This window comes from Diadema antillarum, unplaced genomic scaffold (genome assembly GCF_040938485.1).
Source record: "Diadema antillarum isolate AM-2024a unplaced genomic scaffold, OU_Dant_1.0 seq00000069_RagTag, whole genome shotgun sequence".
Lineage (NCBI taxonomy): Eukaryota > Metazoa > Echinodermata > Echinoidea > Diadematoida > Diadematidae > Diadema > Diadema antillarum.
Window position 1 is genome coordinate 211585 of NW_027271168.1, and position 19209 is coordinate 230793.

Here is a 19209-nt window from a genome sequence, read left to right on the forward strand (position 1 = left end):
TGAGGCCTTGTGGCCGAGGGAATTCGCCTCCTTCACGACAAATCAAAGTTGAGGGGGGCTATTACAATGACATCAGGAGCAACAGAACATCGCAAATACAACATGTCCGCCTCTCCTTTGTTTCACTGTCACATGTGAGGGTATATTGCGAAAAGATAACACCACCCCTTAGCATCTAAGATGTCCTAATTTTGCTGAGCGCCAAACGTGCTTACAGGACCATGTCCTCTCTCATAAATGTAGCAAAGTTTTAATTCTTTCCATTGACTGATTTTATGGCAAATCTACTGTTGGGCTTTTGCTGAAGTAATATTTTGTTAAACAACAATTGATGAATGTTGGATTATCTAAATTAATTTTCCTCCATAAAAAGAAAAAAAGAAGTTCAGATAACATGAAAACAGATGTTCCTGTCAGCTATCGATTGAATTTACGAATTGATAAAAAGACAGATCACAAAAAAATCTAGACAATGTTATTTATCACATTTTCACGATCCTTTTGGTATCGACACTTCCAACTAACTTAATTGCAGACAAGAAAGTCAGATGATAGTTAAAAGCCAGTGATTAAAGCTATTTTATTTTTAAAACGAGGGCAAGAGCGGTGCCCCAAATGACCTAATGTTACACATTAAGCCAGCCTCTTTATCCCTTATTTCGCGCTGATATGTGTGCGCCCAGAATCGGTTAAGCCAGTGTTTGCATGACAAGACGCACACATAACACATACACGCACACACACACACTCACACACACACACACACACACACACACACACTCACACACACACATGCAAATCCCCGTCCGTTCGAAGTAAGATGAAAGGCGACGATGTCGGCAGACGTGGCGAAGCTGCAAATTTCATTATATTCATATCAATTTATGAGTCAACTTTGGCGGGCATTGACGCTTATTCTACGGTAGACCAGCAGTCTGCGTTGGACCGTGGAAGCGTTGACAGGTCGGCGACAAGCTGGCGGTGCGTATTCAACCAGTGTATAGAAAACGTCAATACCAAGGCCCGAAAATGAGGACGGGCCGACTGAAGGGCTGTTCACACAATCAAAAGTCTAATTCCACCAATACAATCATATCAATGTTCAAAATCACTGCTATAGAATTTGCTGTAAAATATGAAATTTCACAAAAAATAAAAGAAAGAACCTAAAGCCAGAATCACTGCACATCAGTGTCTCCCTGTGTGTGTGTGTGTAATTTTTCTGGTGTATGTTTACATACATTTTTTTTTTTTGTTAAAGGAAGCGGACAAAGCTTGTGCAGTACTGGGAGTTGTTTGGCTGTGGTGGGTTGAATCGTCTTGAACGAGGATACGAGGTGGTCAGTGACCCTCATTACTTGTTCATTTTCGCTCGTTCCTCTGTTTGCCGAGTGCAGCTGTAAGAAAACGAGGGGACAACACGGGAGCTCTCCCTCGCCTTGATTTCGCCCGTCGCCGACCCACTGAGGAGGTAAAGGCTGTCGTAACCCGGGCCTTCTTCCGTCAGATGTTGATTACCATCGACACGTCTGTTCACATTGTCCCGCGCTTAAGCAAATTGTGTTAGGCTCACGGATGGTGGTATGCATTGCCTGCTACGTGTTTATGCCTTGCCTGCAAATGGACCCAAATCGCCTTGCCTGGCATTTTTATTTTCTCTCTCCTTCCCTCTCTCTTTCTGTAACAAGCCTTAGAGAAAGCGATGAAGTCATCGCAATAAAAACCGAGTGTGTGCATGACCAGACATTACCCTCCACTCACCGGGGCGAAAAAGGGCACAAAAACCATAGCAGCACACTACAGTGCGTAGTGTCACGAATAAAACAAGACACTGTCATCTTGTAGTGTGGTGTCAGAAATTGCCTAGCTAGCCGTGACCGCCAAAGCAGACTCATGACCTCAGAATTAAAGGGTAACATATACCAAGAATTATGAGTACGATGCCCTCTGAAAAGTCAAGCAGTTCGGGTATTCCTATCTCAAATGCCCTTCAGCTGTTCAGCATTTGTGATAGGGCTTTCTCAATTCTCTTGTTTTCTTGTCTTTTCACACGTCAGCGTACTGGAGCAAGGCAAGACCGTGATGTTACGGAATTAGCTCAGCTGTGGTGGCGTGAACGAGTGCGCAGTTGTCCGTCCCCCTCTACGGCCAGTAGGATTTCACACCCTCACACCCACTTGAAAACAAACTTGCGTCGTCAGGCATACGCGACGGCATGCGAGGGTGACGGACGATAATTAGTGGGAGCGTTGAACGCGCTTCTTTTTCGTCTGCGGGAAAGGTATGATGCCTCCCGATATTCATATTGTTTTCTCTTCTTTCTTCCATTGTTTAGAGAAAAAGAATGCAAAGATACACTTAAGCAAATTTCGGTACTAGCCAGGTAGGACTAGTCATAATTTCATTGTGACAGTTTATGAAATCTATTTTGATCAGCTTGAAAATATCTCTAATAAAGTTGTCTTTGCAGGTTTAATTACGTTTTGCAGGAATACATAAATGAATGTAGGAATATGTGCATACGTGTAACCATATAGGTGTGTGTGGGCGTATAATTGACCACGTGTGTTTGCATATATATTTGTTTACAGTAGTTGTAAGTCTATTCAAAGTGTGATGATAAATCGATTATGAGTATTATCAACGTTACGTTGAAGCGTATGTTAACCGCTCACTTACGGGAAACTCCTAAAGCCGAACTGCACATAACTACACACACACAAATACATCACGTTTACTGCACAACGCTGGAAGCTATGCCTATACATCCACTGAGACTCGCCGTGGTCGAAACAGCTTCATTTTTGAATGGAGTAAGCATATTAAATGTATTATGCATGAACTCGTTGGCCCAGTGATACTCGCTTCACATACTAATGACTTAACACAATGACCGAAAAAATCTCAACCTTTTCTTTACATTCTGTCTTCATCACGCGACACACTGTGTAGCACAATACGGGTCATTGAGACCATACTATGCCCGAAAAGACAACGTGGGTAAGCATACTTGGCTCTAACATTTTTTTTTTTTTTGTGGTGGCGGGGCTAAAACAGTACACCCTCCCTTTTCACAGTTCATTATGTTTGTTTGTTTTGTGTTTCCCACCAGAAAGTAAATCTGTTAACCTACAAAAGGTACCAATTTGATTATTTCCTATCTTACACATCACATAATCTGAGGATAGGATGTTTTACAGCATGATTTTCTTGCGCTACCTGGAATGAAATACTGGCATGACAACGAAACATCGAAGATGTTGCACACACCGTTTCACATTTCTATTAAGTAAAGTCGCATTCTGCATAGGTAAAGTAATGCAACTTATCATGTGCTTCAACTAAGAACATGGATTATAAAAAGTAAAGTCTGAATCATAATAAACACACTGTTGAATCCGAGGAAATAAAGTATTATTGATATCATGGGGGAAATAGATCAATAATAATGAATTGAGTGATGTACAGTGTATGTTAAAGTATAGAGAGGAGTTACAGAAACTGCACTACAGAACTGCATATTAATTGGTTTGCCACTTTCACTTTGAGCTAACACTTAGGTCTCTCAGTGAACAAAGCTTGGTTTAAACAGGTAAAATACTCTGACGATATTTGGAGGTTAGTGGATATTTAAGAAGCCCAAGTGTAACAATCAATGTAAAATCTTTACAGATAGATTCTCCAAACATGGCAGATGTGTCATCTTAAGTGTATGTGTCTTAAAATGCACGAACAGACCACCATGTGAACACATACTACACTGGATTAAAACAGCTAGCTTTACCTACTTATCAATTGGCCAATCAACCAGAAGTAATCAATCGCTGTACACAATTGCCCAATCGGAATCTAGTTAAAAGGGCCTGCAATACATAGCAAAAATTAGAAATATTGACTTCTATTGTAAGTTTTGAATTACGGCATCCTTGGATAATATTCTCAGGCTTGTAGGAAGAGAATGGAATGTGATATTATCGGCGTATCAGTATCAAATCAATATTGTATCGACAATAAAGTCTGTAATGATAATCTTTTCGGAGAGTCAACCTTAAATCTGCTTTCATTTCTCCTTCATTCATTCCACACTGAATTTAAAAGATAAAAGACGTGCACGAATTTGAAGTCTCGTCACCAAGTTTGTGGCACGCGTTTCGGGTACACGTGCACGACCGCAGTACGAGGTATTTTGGGTCATCACGGTCGCCATACGTACGTTGCCTATAGCTTCACTACGCTCTGGCCGTCGTGAAACGAAATGTAACGATATTGAAAACTTGTGTTTGACCTGCACTGGAGTGGCAAATGTCAGAGACATGCTGGACGGGCAGTTTGCCATGGGTTTTCATTTAGCCCTCGGTTCTCGCCTGTATCACCTTCCCCATCGAAGCTCGGCTGTGACGGTACACGAAGGGGCCGTGAAGCCGGGAAGAACGCAAACAAGCGAGCACGAATTTATTTTCCCGCCATATTATTAAAACGACATTGACTGCCTGTTCAGCGCAGGTGTTTTTCTCCAATGCTTTTTTCTTTGGTTGTGTGGAAGGAGAGGGAGAGAGGGGTGGGAGAGGAGGAGGGTTTTTGATGTAAACGTCTATCGTTTGGGAAGCTGATACTGCTCTTTCATAGGAGATGCTACGCGGGAGATATTAAGAAATGATAATACAGGAGTCAGACAAGAGAATGGCTCTATCGTGCACTGTAGCCAATGTGCTGATGTGAATTGTACCAGCATTAAAAATTCACATCTGTATTCACCCAAGCACTGCCGTGTTCCCGCTTGTTCGGCTTATCATGATTGAAGTGATCCAAATTCTTCCGCAACACGCGCTGCCAATGTATTATTTAATTCTACGGTTCTAATATCTGCATTCATGAATCCGATCGGCATGAAGGAAAAATGTCTTTTTGTTTGTTCTTCTTTAGGAGGTGGGTGTTGGAGCTGACACAGAGTCGGTCTGTGTCTGCAATACAGTTATGAAAAGACAAAATGTACCACAACATTGTTGCTACATTAGACTACGATAATCTGTGCTAGTTTACATTGGTATCCATGCAATAGAAACGACTTAACATGTTAACGCCGAGTTCGCCTGGGGGCTCAACGAAAGATTCACAATCACGTGACCAAACGTCACATTCACGCACAGTGAAGTCCGTAGAGGGGGCGATATGCTCCATCAAGTTCCATATCCCGCTGATATCGTGTTTGAAAACGACGGCACATGGATCAGATTGTCATCTCGTCGCGAAAGTTGAATCCGGCCGAAACGACAGCTTACCGCTTTTGGTTCGACGTTGTTCCCCCGATAATGGCTGCTACGCCAGCGCTTGACTGACATACTTACTGGCTCTGCCCTGGTAGGAAACATCGATTTTAAAACGTGGAATAATCGCAGCATTCCAGTATGAATACACCCTCACTGTACGTGACGCTACGCCTCCGGATGTTCGTAGGCTTGAATGCCATTTCGTTGTTGCCAGGATTAAATGAAGTGGTTTAGCGTTATAGAAAGTCGTTGATATATATATTAAAATCATTATTCCTCATATTTGTACTGTCTGACAATCATAAATAACAACGATGTCTACTATATATAACGCTATCGGTGAGACTTTGCCTCGACATTTGCATTTTGCTTCCTCCACAATAATTGCCTTAAATCTCCAAAAAATGAGTCTCTGTCATCTGCTGTGTCTTCTTAAGTTCCATTTGTAATGACCATCGCCGATCCGCTGTGGCTAAGGTGCCCGTGCCCACAAAAACTACTCGATTTTAACTCGGAGTCGCTGAGAGGTGACCCGCCGGAAAGGATTGTCTGACCCGGAAGTGCTCCGGTGAAGTGTGGCAAGGGCGGCGACGCCTGGTGGTGGACAGATAGTGACGACGGCGTTGTCATGGTGACCGAGGAGTGCATATGGTGAAGGTGTGACATGGAGTGGGACGGATGAGGTGGGGGAATGCATTCCTTCATCTTCTTCTTCTCCTTCATCCGACGGTTTTGGAACCAGATCTTCACCTGAGTCAAGTACAACAGAACAGGACATGAACTGAAACAGTGTACAAAAATGTTAAACGAAAGTTTATCAGTAGCACCCATCCTCCATTTATCCGAACTCCATAAACATAAATGCCATCTGACAAAATAATGCCTGTACACTGGATAATACCTACGTGTCTTTAAAACATTATTATCCTCAGTTCCACACCAAATCTGATGTTTAATCGAAAACCATTTGGTGTTATTGAATACTTCCGATGAGCCTCCAAATACACACACACACACACACACACTAAACAAAAAAAAAAAAACAAAAAAACGCAAACAAACAAACAAACCTCCTATCTTCCAAAACAGTTCTTGTTCAAATTCAATTATGACAGGTGAAATTTCACCCAATTTATGCTTTGTTATTTGGATATTGCATAATTTTATTTTTTTCTGTGCCATTTTCGTGAGAAATATGAAAACAAAAATTGAAAACAAAATGAAATAAAACAGTGAGGTTACGTGTAAATATTAATGACAAAAAATAATTGTGCAATAATTACCATGTATAATGGGAAAAGAATACAAGAGATATAAGAGAATGAATACAAGATGATGATCATTGGAATTTGCTTTGCAACGGTTATACACAAATTTGGAGCACATTGGATATCCTATATCATGATACTATAGATCATTATGCTAAATATTCTACACTAAATAATATTGATATATACATTCATGTAGATTCTTCACAGCGATTTTCTTAAATTGGTGTAATATCGTCATACTTAGACATTGAAGTATTCGTCTATGTCGCCTCTTTGTATGTATATAGTTCAGTATTATACGTCAGCAAGCGTGCGCGTGATGTGTGCGTTTAAATACGTACAGAAATGTATGTATATGAGAACGCATTGGCATATGTGCATGCATATATGTTTCTATCTATCTATCTTCTATCTACCTTTTTATCTTTCAGCTGATTACTTTACTCACTATCTATCTATCTATCTATCTATCTATCTATCTATCTATCTATCTATCTATCTATCTATCTATCTATCTATCTATCTACCTTTTAATCTATATCAGCTGATTACTTTACTCATTAACTTATCCATCCATGTAATTTCTACTTTGAATTTTCATCTGTCTTTTTTTTTTCTGTGTATCTATATCTATCACCCTATACTTAGATATACACACATGTCCACCATTGCTTCGGAATATTGGAATCTGCTTGAAGGGAGACGTATATCCGGACAAAGATATAGAGGAAGAGGAAGAGGAAGAGAATAGAGTGAGGGAGAGACAGCCCGATAGATAAGTAGTGAGGGAGAGTGGAAGAGAGGGAAGGAGGGTTAGGGAGATAGATAGATGGATAGATAGATAGATAGATAGATAGATAGATAGATAGATGGATGGATAGATAGATAGATAGATAGATAGAGAGATAGATAACTAGAGGAAGAAATAGAAAAAGAAGAAGAGAGGGAATATTATAAGTGGATAGAGAAAGCGAAAGAAAGAGAGAGGAAGAGAGTGAGGGAGGAGATAGAAAGATAAATAGATAGATAGAACAGGGATATAGAAGGAGAAATAGAGGGTGGGATATATTATATATATATATATATATATATATATATATATATATATACATATATACATATATATATATATATATATACATATATACATATATATATATATACATATATACATATATATATATATATATATACATATATATATATATATATATATATATATATATATATATATATATACAGAATTATAAATAAGTAAAGAAAGATTTACAGAAATAAGAAGAGAGAAAGGAAGAGAGGGATAGAAAGATAGGTAGAGGAGAGCGAGAGAAGAGATAGAGAAAGAGAAAGAGAAAGAAAGGAACGGAGAGGTAGATGAAAATATAGATAAGAATCAGATAAGATAAGAAAAGAGATAAAGATGGACAGATAGGGTAAGATAGGGAGAGAGAGGAGAGAGAGGGAAGGGGAGAGAAGGAGATGTATCTAACCTGCGTTTCATTCAGCCCCAACATGGCAGCGATTTCTATTCTCCGCGCCCTGGTCAAATATTTATTAAAGTGGAATTCTTTCTCCAGCTCCGTCAGCTGTTTGTTGGTGAAGTTGGTTCGACCATTGTTGTTGGCCGCATTGCTGGCGAAATCACCGGCCTTCACTGCATGTCAAGAGAGAAAAATGCAGAGAGAAAGAGAGACAAAAAGAGCGATTAAATCACCATTTTGAGGCTAAGTCATCTCTTTAAAGGGGAAATCCAGTCGAAATATAAGTTAGTCTGATAAAAAAGAGTAAAATATTAGGAGTTCAACGGTAAAATTCTGATTGAAATCGGGTGAAAAATATGGAAGTTATGGCATTTCGAAGTTTTGCTAATTTTTCAGGAAACATTCAGTTCTTGAACGGTCAATATGAATATGCAAATGGCAAAGTGAGCATGTCATCCCCTCACAACTTACCATATAAATTTAGTTTGTACGTAAAATTTTGAAATTTCCAGTTTTTCATTCAAACGCAATTATGTCCGAAGCTCAAATCCTGGTATATCTAACTGATCACTATTCTGAAGTTATTCAACCAGGAATAACATCATGTTCCACACTTCAGTGACAGAAACATTGAATCTTCATTATTTTTTTGTTTTTTAACACGATCAATGGAAAATTGTGAGGGTATGATATGGTTAGCTCATTCATTTGCATATTCATATCCACTATATAAGAACTGTTTTATAGAAAGAACTAGTAAGATTTTACTCCTTTTTATCAGACTAACTTATATTTGGTATACGCAAACAAACAAACAAACAAACAAACAAACAAACAAACAAATAAACATACATACATACATACATACATACATACATACGTATATATACTATTATACAATCATGTTCCTACATTTTTTTTGTGAACAGTATCCACATATTTTATTTTCGTATAGGGAATAACTATGTAGCTGCAACTCATTTTCAGTACTTCCATGCATATTGCATGCAAATCAATACACACCCATATAAAAAAGAATCCGATATAATATGTTCATACGTCTATACATGAAAAAGGCAACCATTTCTTCAGCAATTCTTCAGAGGGTTCAATCGTACTTTCTTGCCCTTAATGCTTTCAAATCGAAATATTCCGAACACCTTATTTACAAGATCTGCTCGTGTAGTCAACACCGCTGCTCGCAGTGTGTGTGTGTGTGTGTGTGTGTGTGTGTGTGTGTGTGTGTGTGCTCGCAAAATATCCAAACGCGCGCCTCGCCTCCGTCGAAGATAAAAATAGACACCGGGCTTTACTGCAGATTTGATAAATCCATGAAGAAAGAAGACAAGAATGAGACCTGAATTCACCTTGTTTGAGAGAGTTTACGGCGCAACGCTCTCATTCACTGTTGACATTTCTGTCAGGAAGTTGAGTGAACTTTTTTGTTGTTGTCTCTGTTGTCATTGTTTCACTTTCACTTGAGGTCTACGAGCAGAAATCAAACATCTCTCAATGGCGAGATGGAATGGCAGAAAAATCTTGCAAGACGACTGGGAAGAAGACTATCACAAGATTGTATGTATGTTGTAAGAAGTTCGGTGGTACACTCATGAACACATCTAAGAGTTCATAGGAAGGTTCTGAGTTCAGTTCCTCGTTAGGACACTAATTCATCCAAGAGAACCTCCTCCCTATGATATGGATATTGCCACTCTATCTGAAATCTAGATGTAAAATCCATGTGACCTTTGACCCCAACAGCCTGATGGCCACAGGCAGGAAGTTCCCTACAAGATTATGAAGATGGCACACAAATCTGTGCAGGCTTCCAGCGTGTTCAATTATCAGACGTTAAGGTGTTCAGCTACAGGAATGGAGCAGTTTACCACACTTTAATGTACATTTCTTTTATAATGCATACCTATATTTCTTTTCCTGGTTATCTGTATGCATAATAATATACATAAATGCATCTCTCTTTCTTTATATATCTCTCTCTAATATACGTACAAACATACACGCGTATATACACACATACATACAAACATACAATCAAGCATTTGTGTACTCGCGTGCCCTGTAGACAAACAAAAGAAAATGTACAGAAAAACATATTCCTCCGACAGATAAATTACACAGGCTAGGAGAGTACATGCTGCTTTTGAGAAATGGATATGCGTCCGCTTATATTCATATCCAGCCATTAATGATGTGAAAAAGGTATCTATCGTGTCTAAATTACATTGAGCCTAACAGATGGTAAAGTACCACATCTCCCCTTTATGTTTTGTAATGATACTGTTGTAGAAGAGAGCAAGAGGAAGAGATAACTACTGTAATAGATAGACAGACAGATAAATAAAGAGAGAGAGAGAGAGAGAGAGAGAGAGAGAGAGAGAGAGAGAGAGAGGGAGAGACGGGGGGGGGTGAGGGATAAAGCAACACTGAAGAAAGGGGCCGTTTGGTAGGCTACTCAAGTAATGAAATAAGCACGAGTCGTGAAACTGAAGTACAACGTGTAGTCACGGAAGATTCTTACTTTAGATTTACTGATTCTCACGCAACGCGCATGCGCACGTACGGCTACACAAAATGACCCCCTCTCTTTGTGTATCACTGTCTACACGTCATTCCATGTACCCTCACTAATGCTCACTATGTAGCAAATCTGATACTGTGACTTAGCGTGATTAGCAAATTTGATACACTCGTCCTCGCAGGGTACCGTAAGGTGTGTTCTCGGATCTAGTGAAATCTAGTACAACGGTGCGGGATAGTGAGGGCTCAAGTTCCGCCCCAGCTTCGCCCAGTCTGCCCGATGGGAGTGGCCCCGGAATTCCCCGAGAAGGCCGTATACCCACAGTTCACATCTACCTACGACTTCCGGAGAAACATTGGACCATTTTTCTTTCGCACAGTGCATTGAATTTTCGGAGATGATTAAGATGCATGTGGTTTACGCTGACCAACTTTCATTAAAAATAATTAATGTCGTACATTTACTGTTAGAGTCTTGCTAAGATATATCAAATGCCAATATTGCTTACGTAAGAATGACATAAACTCACGTATTTGTGTGTATGTTTTCTTGTATCGATAATCTTGACAGATTTGATGAGCTCGGGAGTTCGAAACTATTTCACAGTTGAATGTTTTTCTTTGGCTGAAACACACAACTTTTCGACATTGTTTTTACACACCTTTGGTGAGGAGTACAGAACGTATTGTTTCATGAAGTGGACATTGATGTACATGTACCTACACTGGCTAGTAATCAGCAAATGTATGTCTCTCTTACCTGAAGTTTTAGTTCTTTTTTTTAACCGATGGGATTGCTTGCCGATGCATTTCAAAATTAAACAAAGATTTGCAATAATGGTCATGTTCGATATCCATGAAATACACACCTTAACTTAATTTGTTGGTAGCATTACTGATTATCATGTTCGAAGCATGCTGCAAACGAGCCATTTATAAATACTAGAAGATAAGAGTAACAACGAGAAGCATACTCTCTCATCAATGAAAGCCGATTATTTTCACCCTCTCTTTCTAGCCACCAAACATTTATTATAACTCTTTTTAGAATCTAAAAGAAGGATTACTACATACTGTGACACAATCCCCCCCCCCCGAAAAAGAAAAGAATTCAAAGCATCTTTGTTGTTCTTCATTAAGCGGAGATTCGAAGTGTCGTGTTATATGCTTTTTAGAATATAAGACCATAGTGAAAGAAAGAGTCCCCCATTCTCTTTAACTGTCTCACCTGCCTCTATGTTTCTACAACCTCTTTGTTTTGGCACATAAATGGTTTCCATTTCTTTTTGTACATCGTAAAGAGAACAAAACTGGAGTACGTGAGATGTTATCGAATTTTGTAAAGCTGTATCAGGCGTGCAAAATGTATGTAAAATGACTTTTATCCGAACAGAAGGGGAAAGAAACAGAAGATATGCTGATAGCTGAGTCTACAACATCTCCCTGAGTGTAATAAAAAGCCCTAAAACAGTGAAAGAAGATACATAGGAACTCGTTTTCCCTTCCTTTTGTTTTGATACGCTATTGAAGCAGCATTCTCTAGTATTCAAATAATCCGCACGATAGTAGCTTTGGATTAATTGTTCAAAAGTTACTGAGTGTGGATAATTTACTAACCCCCGAGCGAGCAATGTACATTATTTGTTTTATAGAATAGTGCCATGATTTGAATTCAGCTACAGCCATTTTAACAAGATCACCAGGCCAGTATCAGCTCCAAGCTATAGCTGCATGCACTCACAGTTAAAGCAAGACATTATTATCTCACAATCTGACTACCTGACTACTTTCCCTATAGGAATACATGTACCTACTGAATTGTAAACAATGTAAATATATGAAACAGTATAATAATGTACATGCACAAAATGGGGATCCATTTGAGTCAACCTATGCTTTTGATGACGGTCTCCTGTATTCTTTAATCCCTTGTTTGCGTATGATCGTTAGTGTACGTGTCACTGCTTTCCTGAGTGCAATATTATCAAGAAAGAGGAAATAACAATTCCTATAATGATTTTTATCTATTACTTTTTTGTCTGCATACATTATATCCGTTTGTTTCTGTACCTGAAGAAAATAAAAGAAGTACAGAAACCACAACAACCCGAACAAACTAAACTAAACCTTTCACACAGACAATGAATTCATCATACACATGCATTGCAGCTGAGCGCAGATGGGCGGTTGAAAGTACAAACTTTGCCAGTCATTAGTGTACTAACGCCCTGTGAAAAGTAAATTTCATTTTTCAAATTTCCATCCAATTATAAAACATAGTATGTAATTGCTCCTCCGTATCAATTCTTAAACATGAAAATGCGTGAGATATACAAAGACCGGCTTGACAATGCAGCAAAATCTATGAAAACGGTTTAAATCAAGTGACTTAAAAAAAAAATGTATGCTTTTTTTTTCAAAGAGAATTTACTTGCATCCGCGCATCAATAATGGAAATACTGGTAGCGTGAATAACTTTACGCCCAACGTCTGCTTATCGTTATTAATAGATTACTCGCCAATGAATATGTTCCTTCTCCTCTTCTACGTCTACCACGAAAAAGATAGAAAGAATACAATATATATACAGTGACGTTTCCACCTGTCTTCTTGTAACGCTTTCCATTGATGAGGCATTTAAACTACGCCGAAATTTAGCGGCAGAAATTAAAATGCTTCCAGCCATGTAGCTAGCATACATGCTCAGCTTTTGATCCGTCAGCTAATTTGGCTTGAGGCTATATATGTATACACCGGGGTAGTATTTTTCTGCTTCTCTCTTCTCTCCCATGTCATATATGTGTGTCTGTCTCCGTCTCTTTCTCTCTTCCTCTATGTTCTCCTCTGTATTTACGTCGGACGGACGCCAAGTACGATACAAAGAAGAGAAAGGAAGAGCGAGGGAGCGCTCGCTCTGGTGCGCAAGTGCGGTATCATCAATTAAGCACGGATATGCATCATTGATGAGCGACTGCTGTACGCCTAACACTTGGTGTGCGCGGACGAGCCACCGCGGCAACATCGTCGCGGGGAAAGAACGGGGGCAAGGAAGAGGAGCGGAGTCCGTGCATGGCCAAACGGGAAGTGCAAAATCGCTGGTGTTGCCGCCAGTATAGCAGGAAGTCTTCCTCTTGGTGGGAGGGACGGATGTGGAGAGAGAGATAGAAAGAAAGAGGGGGAGAGAAAGGAAGGGAGATAGATAGAAGAGACTGAAGGAATCACGCTACAAAACATTGTAAAGATAGGAAACGTTTTTTGTTTTTGTTTTCAAAAAATCGTAAATATTATTATCATATCTATTTACATATATATGTATATATCACATATATATGTGTAATTATATTCATATATACATAGATGCATACATATACGCATATTGTATATATATATATATATATATACGTGTATATACATATATATATATACATATATATATATATATATATATATATATATATATATACGTGTATATATATATATATATATATATATGTATATATATATATATATATATATATATATATATATATATATATATATATATATATATACCAGCACATATTTTTCATTCATGTACTTCATTATCTCTCAATATGTATTATCAGAGGAGGTGCGTCCTTACATCCAGATCGTCACAGGTAGGCCCATATACACACATAGCAAAAACGACAGAGAAAGGGACAGCAAGTGCAGCAAACTGACGAAAGTTATCAAAGACAAGCAAAGTCCATCACTATAGAGATATATGTTCGAGGCATGGGACTTACTCCAGCAGCGGGTATTTACCCTGTCTTTGATCTCTACGGAAGAAGACAGACGGAGAGAAAGACAGAGAGATACGAAGAAAGAGATATACGAAGAAATATAGGATTATAGTAGTAGATGACGGAACAAGAACGTGAGAGACTGCAGGAATAGAGATTAAAGGTACTGGTTACCATTGGGAGCAGTGATTCAAAAAATGTTCGAGTTATCACATTAATGCATATGTGTAGGTCAGTTGTATCACAAAACATCCTACCATATAAAAAATTTGCAATAAAGCCTAAAATATGAGGAGATATCACTATTTTTCTTACTAAACCATAACTGTAGACGGTTTAGTCTAAGAACAATTTTATTATAACTATTGTTCACATTTGTATATTCAACAATACTTAACATTGATCAAACTGATTAACTTTTTTTTTTTACACTGGTTGTTTCTATCATAGCTCACATTTTAGAACTGTTTTGAAGCACTACAGCTAGGGTTTTGTTTCATCTGCAAATGGTAAACAATGCCTTTAAAATAGGAGAGAAATATATCGTTTTGGATAGAAATAATACAGTATACATGAATGGGAAAGAGAGATAGATTAGGAGAGATACAGAGAGAGATAGATATATTTATACAGTTATATATATTTAGAGAGGGATATAGATAGATAGATAGATAGATAGATAGATAGATAGATAGATAGATAGGGGATGGATGGATAGAGAGAGGGAATGGTAGATGGAGGGAGAGAGATAGATAGATAGAGGGAGAGAGAGAAAGAGAGAGAGAGAGAGAGAGAGGGGGGGGGGGGGGGAGAGGAAGAGAGCGGATGGAAGGGACCGATGCATGGATAAAGAGATTTTGCGTGAGAGATGCGCAGAAAGTAAAAGGCTTTTATCGGAACATGTCGCCTTTGGACATTTTGAAAGACTTCGGCAGAACAAAGCTCGTGTGAACAATTTCCGCGAGTAAATCTGTAGCAGTCACTTTTCATCCTCTCGTCAGCTTGCTGTCCGGGGAAAGTCGGAACAGTTTAGGGCTAAGCTCGCCTCTCGGACATAACCTACTCGATTTCTCCTTTTCCATGATTGTATCATTATCAAGCATATAATCACTCCACTTTGAGCTGTGTGTGTGTGTGTGTGAATGATTTTGGTCACACAGGTTTTTATGTGTGGTAATCGTTTCACACGCTGTATTTACTGTATTTACATAATGCGTTGTTTGAAAGTCTGCGTTTACATGATCAAAAGTATACGAGAATAATGCAGTGAGCAAACTGGGGATCATCTAAAGAAAGTATCAGTGACGATCCCCATGCCTCCTCAGGGTTTGATACACTGTGGATAGTCTTGAAAATATTATATCACAAATTCAGAGAGTGTTTGATAAAGGAAAATGACAAATATCGCATTCTTTGAAGAAATCAATGATTTGAGCAAAGATGAAATTCAAGTTTTATAAACAAAATATTAAGAAAAGCAATAACATAGGGCATTCAATCTGGTAGGTAATGATATCATATCGTATGTAAATACAAATAGGACTATATATTTCAAAAGACGTGGGCAAAACATGACATTTATACAGATGCCATAAATATACCTGTAAAAAAAAATATTAATCGCGCAGTTTGCTGCCGAAGACCATGAAAGCGTACTCGGAACCTTGAAATCGATCGGAGAGGCGACATTGCTTGCACAAGCTTCAGTCTATACTCCATCGGACATAGTACCAGGTCGGATATTGACCGAGTACACACGCACACACACACGCACACACACACACACACACACACACACACACACACACACACACACACACACACACACACACACACACACACACACACAAAGATTGCAAGAAGACATAATACACGGACTAAAGTTGAGCGTCACGCTGTCCTCTTATTCAGTCTCGGCTCAACGCACGTGTTCTACACACCCATGAACCCGTAGACGAAATATGGTGGGGAAAAAAATATAGACCAAGAAAAAGTTACCGTGTATTTCAAATATGAATGTCGAAGGTGGGGGATGGAAGAACCCTTACGAACGAATTTTGTTTGCTGGTGACCGAGATCGGACGGCGGGACGCTCCTCGTCAGTCTCGTGTCATCCCATCGTCGAAGGGTTTCTTCTCCGTTTGTCGTATTTGGGTGATTTATTTGATAGGTACGTTCCCGCAGGTAAAAAGGGGGAAAAGAGGAAGAAAAGAGTAGAAAGATAGTAAAAAGGTTACCTTACCCACCAATGACAGTTTCGGTAGAGACGAAAGGGCATTTTTTTTTTTCTGTTTGTTAATGTTCAAGAGCCGGACGCCGTGGGCTGAAGGGATTTGAATTTCAAAGTCAGCACAATATGCAAATTCACTTTTCATGTCTTTGAATGGATATAATAACGAACATATTCTCGATCAATCTTTTCTACTGCTTAATATCATTCTCTCCTTGCTCTGTTTGTCACATCCCCAGTTACTTTTCATCATTTTTTCTTTTCCCTCTTCTGTTCTCCTTTCGTAATATCTTCTCCTGAACTAGACAATGGTCAACACTTAAGAAGAAATACCTAAGCCATTAACACACTGAATAACTCGTTTCGACACTTTGTCATTGATTGCGATAGTGCCGACTCGATCTGGAAGAAAAAAATGTATTCGATAGAGATAGAATCACTCCGAAAAGTTCTCCTTGCACCATCTTGCTCCTTCTTACGCCGCTGTCATCCGCAAAGGAAGACGTCAGCCGTGACCAGTGACTGTTTAACAGGTGCGGAGTCTTCGAGTTGCCATAAAAAACAACTACTAATTCATAGATGTGCTCATAAACAAAAAAAAAATCTAACTGACTGAATTGCAGCGTGCCTCCTCGTGGTAAGAAAGAATAATGATGGTGAAAAAGCCCAGACTGATTAAGAAAGAAAAGGAGAGAGAAAGCAACAGCGAGAGAGAGAGAGAGAGAGAGAGAGAGGGAGAGAGAGAGAGAGAGAGAGGAAGGGATGGGGGGGGGGGGGAATGAAAATATGACCCCCAGTAATCCCCCAAAGAAAGAAAGAACGACAGGAAAAATCAAAGCGAGACGTTGGACGTAAACCCAGGCAAAAAATTAACTGATTGGTTTTCGGACGCTCGGGCGCGTTCTAACACGGCGCAAGCGATCAATCAACAAACGATTAATAGCGTTGATTGCGTACCACACAAATTTGATGAAGTGAAAAGCAGGTGGCATAGATTGGAGCGATCGTCGGTAACCCAAACAATGTGGACGCGGAACTTACACGCGCGTAGAAGGCCTCCTTTCATCTAGTTTCATCGGGCCCAGATAAATTCAGATGAAGATGTTGAAGAAGGAGGAGGAAGAGAAGAAGAAGAAGAAACAGAAGAAGAAGACGAAGAAGAAGAAGAAGAAGAAGAAGAAGAAGAAGAAGAAGAAGAAGAAGGGGAGGAGTAGGAAGAGAAGGAGGAGGAGGAGGAGGAGTAGGAGGAGGAGGAAGAGGAGGAGGAGGAGGAGGAGGAGGAGGCAAAAAATAGAAAAAAGGGCGACGACGAAGCCGACGATGCCGAAGAAAGCATAAGCGAAGAAAAAGCAAACAAATCATCAGATCATCCAGATTTACTGACTAGCTGTCCATATATGAATAATGCCTTTACTGTCATTGGTCTTTATCAGATAGACACAATTTGCTTCAGATGCACTGCGTCGGGTGAAAGCAAAACGACACAAGAAAAGGCAGAGGATGAGAGGTAAGAAGTAGGAAAAAAAGACACGACACATAGTAATCGACTATACCTCTTTTCTCAAAATATTCAGTGAGTGATATAGGAACTCGATGCATTACTGTTTGCCTGCTCAAGTGTCTCTTTTTTGTATTTAGGGAGGAAGGGGAAATGGGTGCGGGAGAGGGGTATTGTCATGAAGGTGTTTTGGATTTTGTTCGGCGAAGGTAAGATAAATCTCCGTCAATCAAACCGTCGCTCTGAGAAACTGGCTCGTACTCGGGATTTTCCGAGTGTAAACTACTTTGGGGCAAATCGCATTTTTCGCTGCACCCCGCTCTCTCTCCCTCCCATTACTGAGTAGGCACCATTTTTTTTTTTTTGGGGGGGGGGGGGGGGCTGGGGTCGGGAATTTTTGTCGGGCTTTGGAAATATTTGGGAGGACATTTTCGGAGATTATCGCTCTGCCTCTACCTGTCTCCCGGCCTGTCTTTACTTGTCTGTCTGTCTGTCTGTCTGTCTCTTTTCTCTCTCTTTGATATTATCTCCATCCGCCTCCTTCCAATTCCTCCTGGCCCCACCCTACTCCGTCTTGCACTCTAGCAAGATGAAATCAGGGAGCTCCCCGACGACATACGCGTCCAGGTGTGACGTTGCATCAGAGACGGATCTGTGATGTGTTTATAACTCACACAAATATTTCACTTAGTCTAAGCCGCACTGGCTTCACCATCAGACATATATATATAGCGAGACAGGCAGAATCGCTGGCTCACGCAAAATACATGATGATGCATTCCGTGAGGTGTATTCTTGGTTAAACTGAGGAGAGGATGAAAACAAACCTTTGAATCACCTCACCCTTCCATTTTTTTTCTTCTTCACGGCTACGCACTGGTAATGACCAATTCGCCCCAGCTAACTTGAATGTCTTCGCTGTCCAGATAACCAAGTGACATGGATTGCGATTAATGATTAAGCTTAGGAAGATGACTCAGTAAGGCCTTGAGTGTACGCAGAGCAAAAAACTGATATCGAAGTGACACGCAAATGCCGGAATCGACTGCATCCCAAAACTTTTTTAATTAATTGGAATCCCCTCCATGGGTAAAACGACGGTGACGAGTTCTCACCTCGTGTAGGCACACAATGACAAAGGCACGGAACTTCGGAAACTC

General features: G+C 39.6%; 1 protein-coding gene across 1 annotated transcript in view; it reads right to left on the reverse strand.

Moving 5' to 3' along the window:
- Window positions 1-391: 391 nt before the first annotated feature.
- LOC139725987 (uncharacterized) overlaps window positions 392-19209 on the reverse strand; it is a 76567-nt gene continuing 57749 nt past the window's right edge. Inside the window, exons 3-4 of the mRNA XM_071637070.1 lie at window positions 8029-8192; window positions 392-6017 (exon numbers count right to left, since the gene is read on the reverse strand). Of these exons, the coding sequence (XP_071493171.1) occupies window positions 5700-6017; window positions 8029-8192 (482 nt within the window). The 3' untranslated portion in view covers window positions 392-5699. The remainder of the gene's footprint in view (window positions 6018-8028; window positions 8193-19209) is intronic.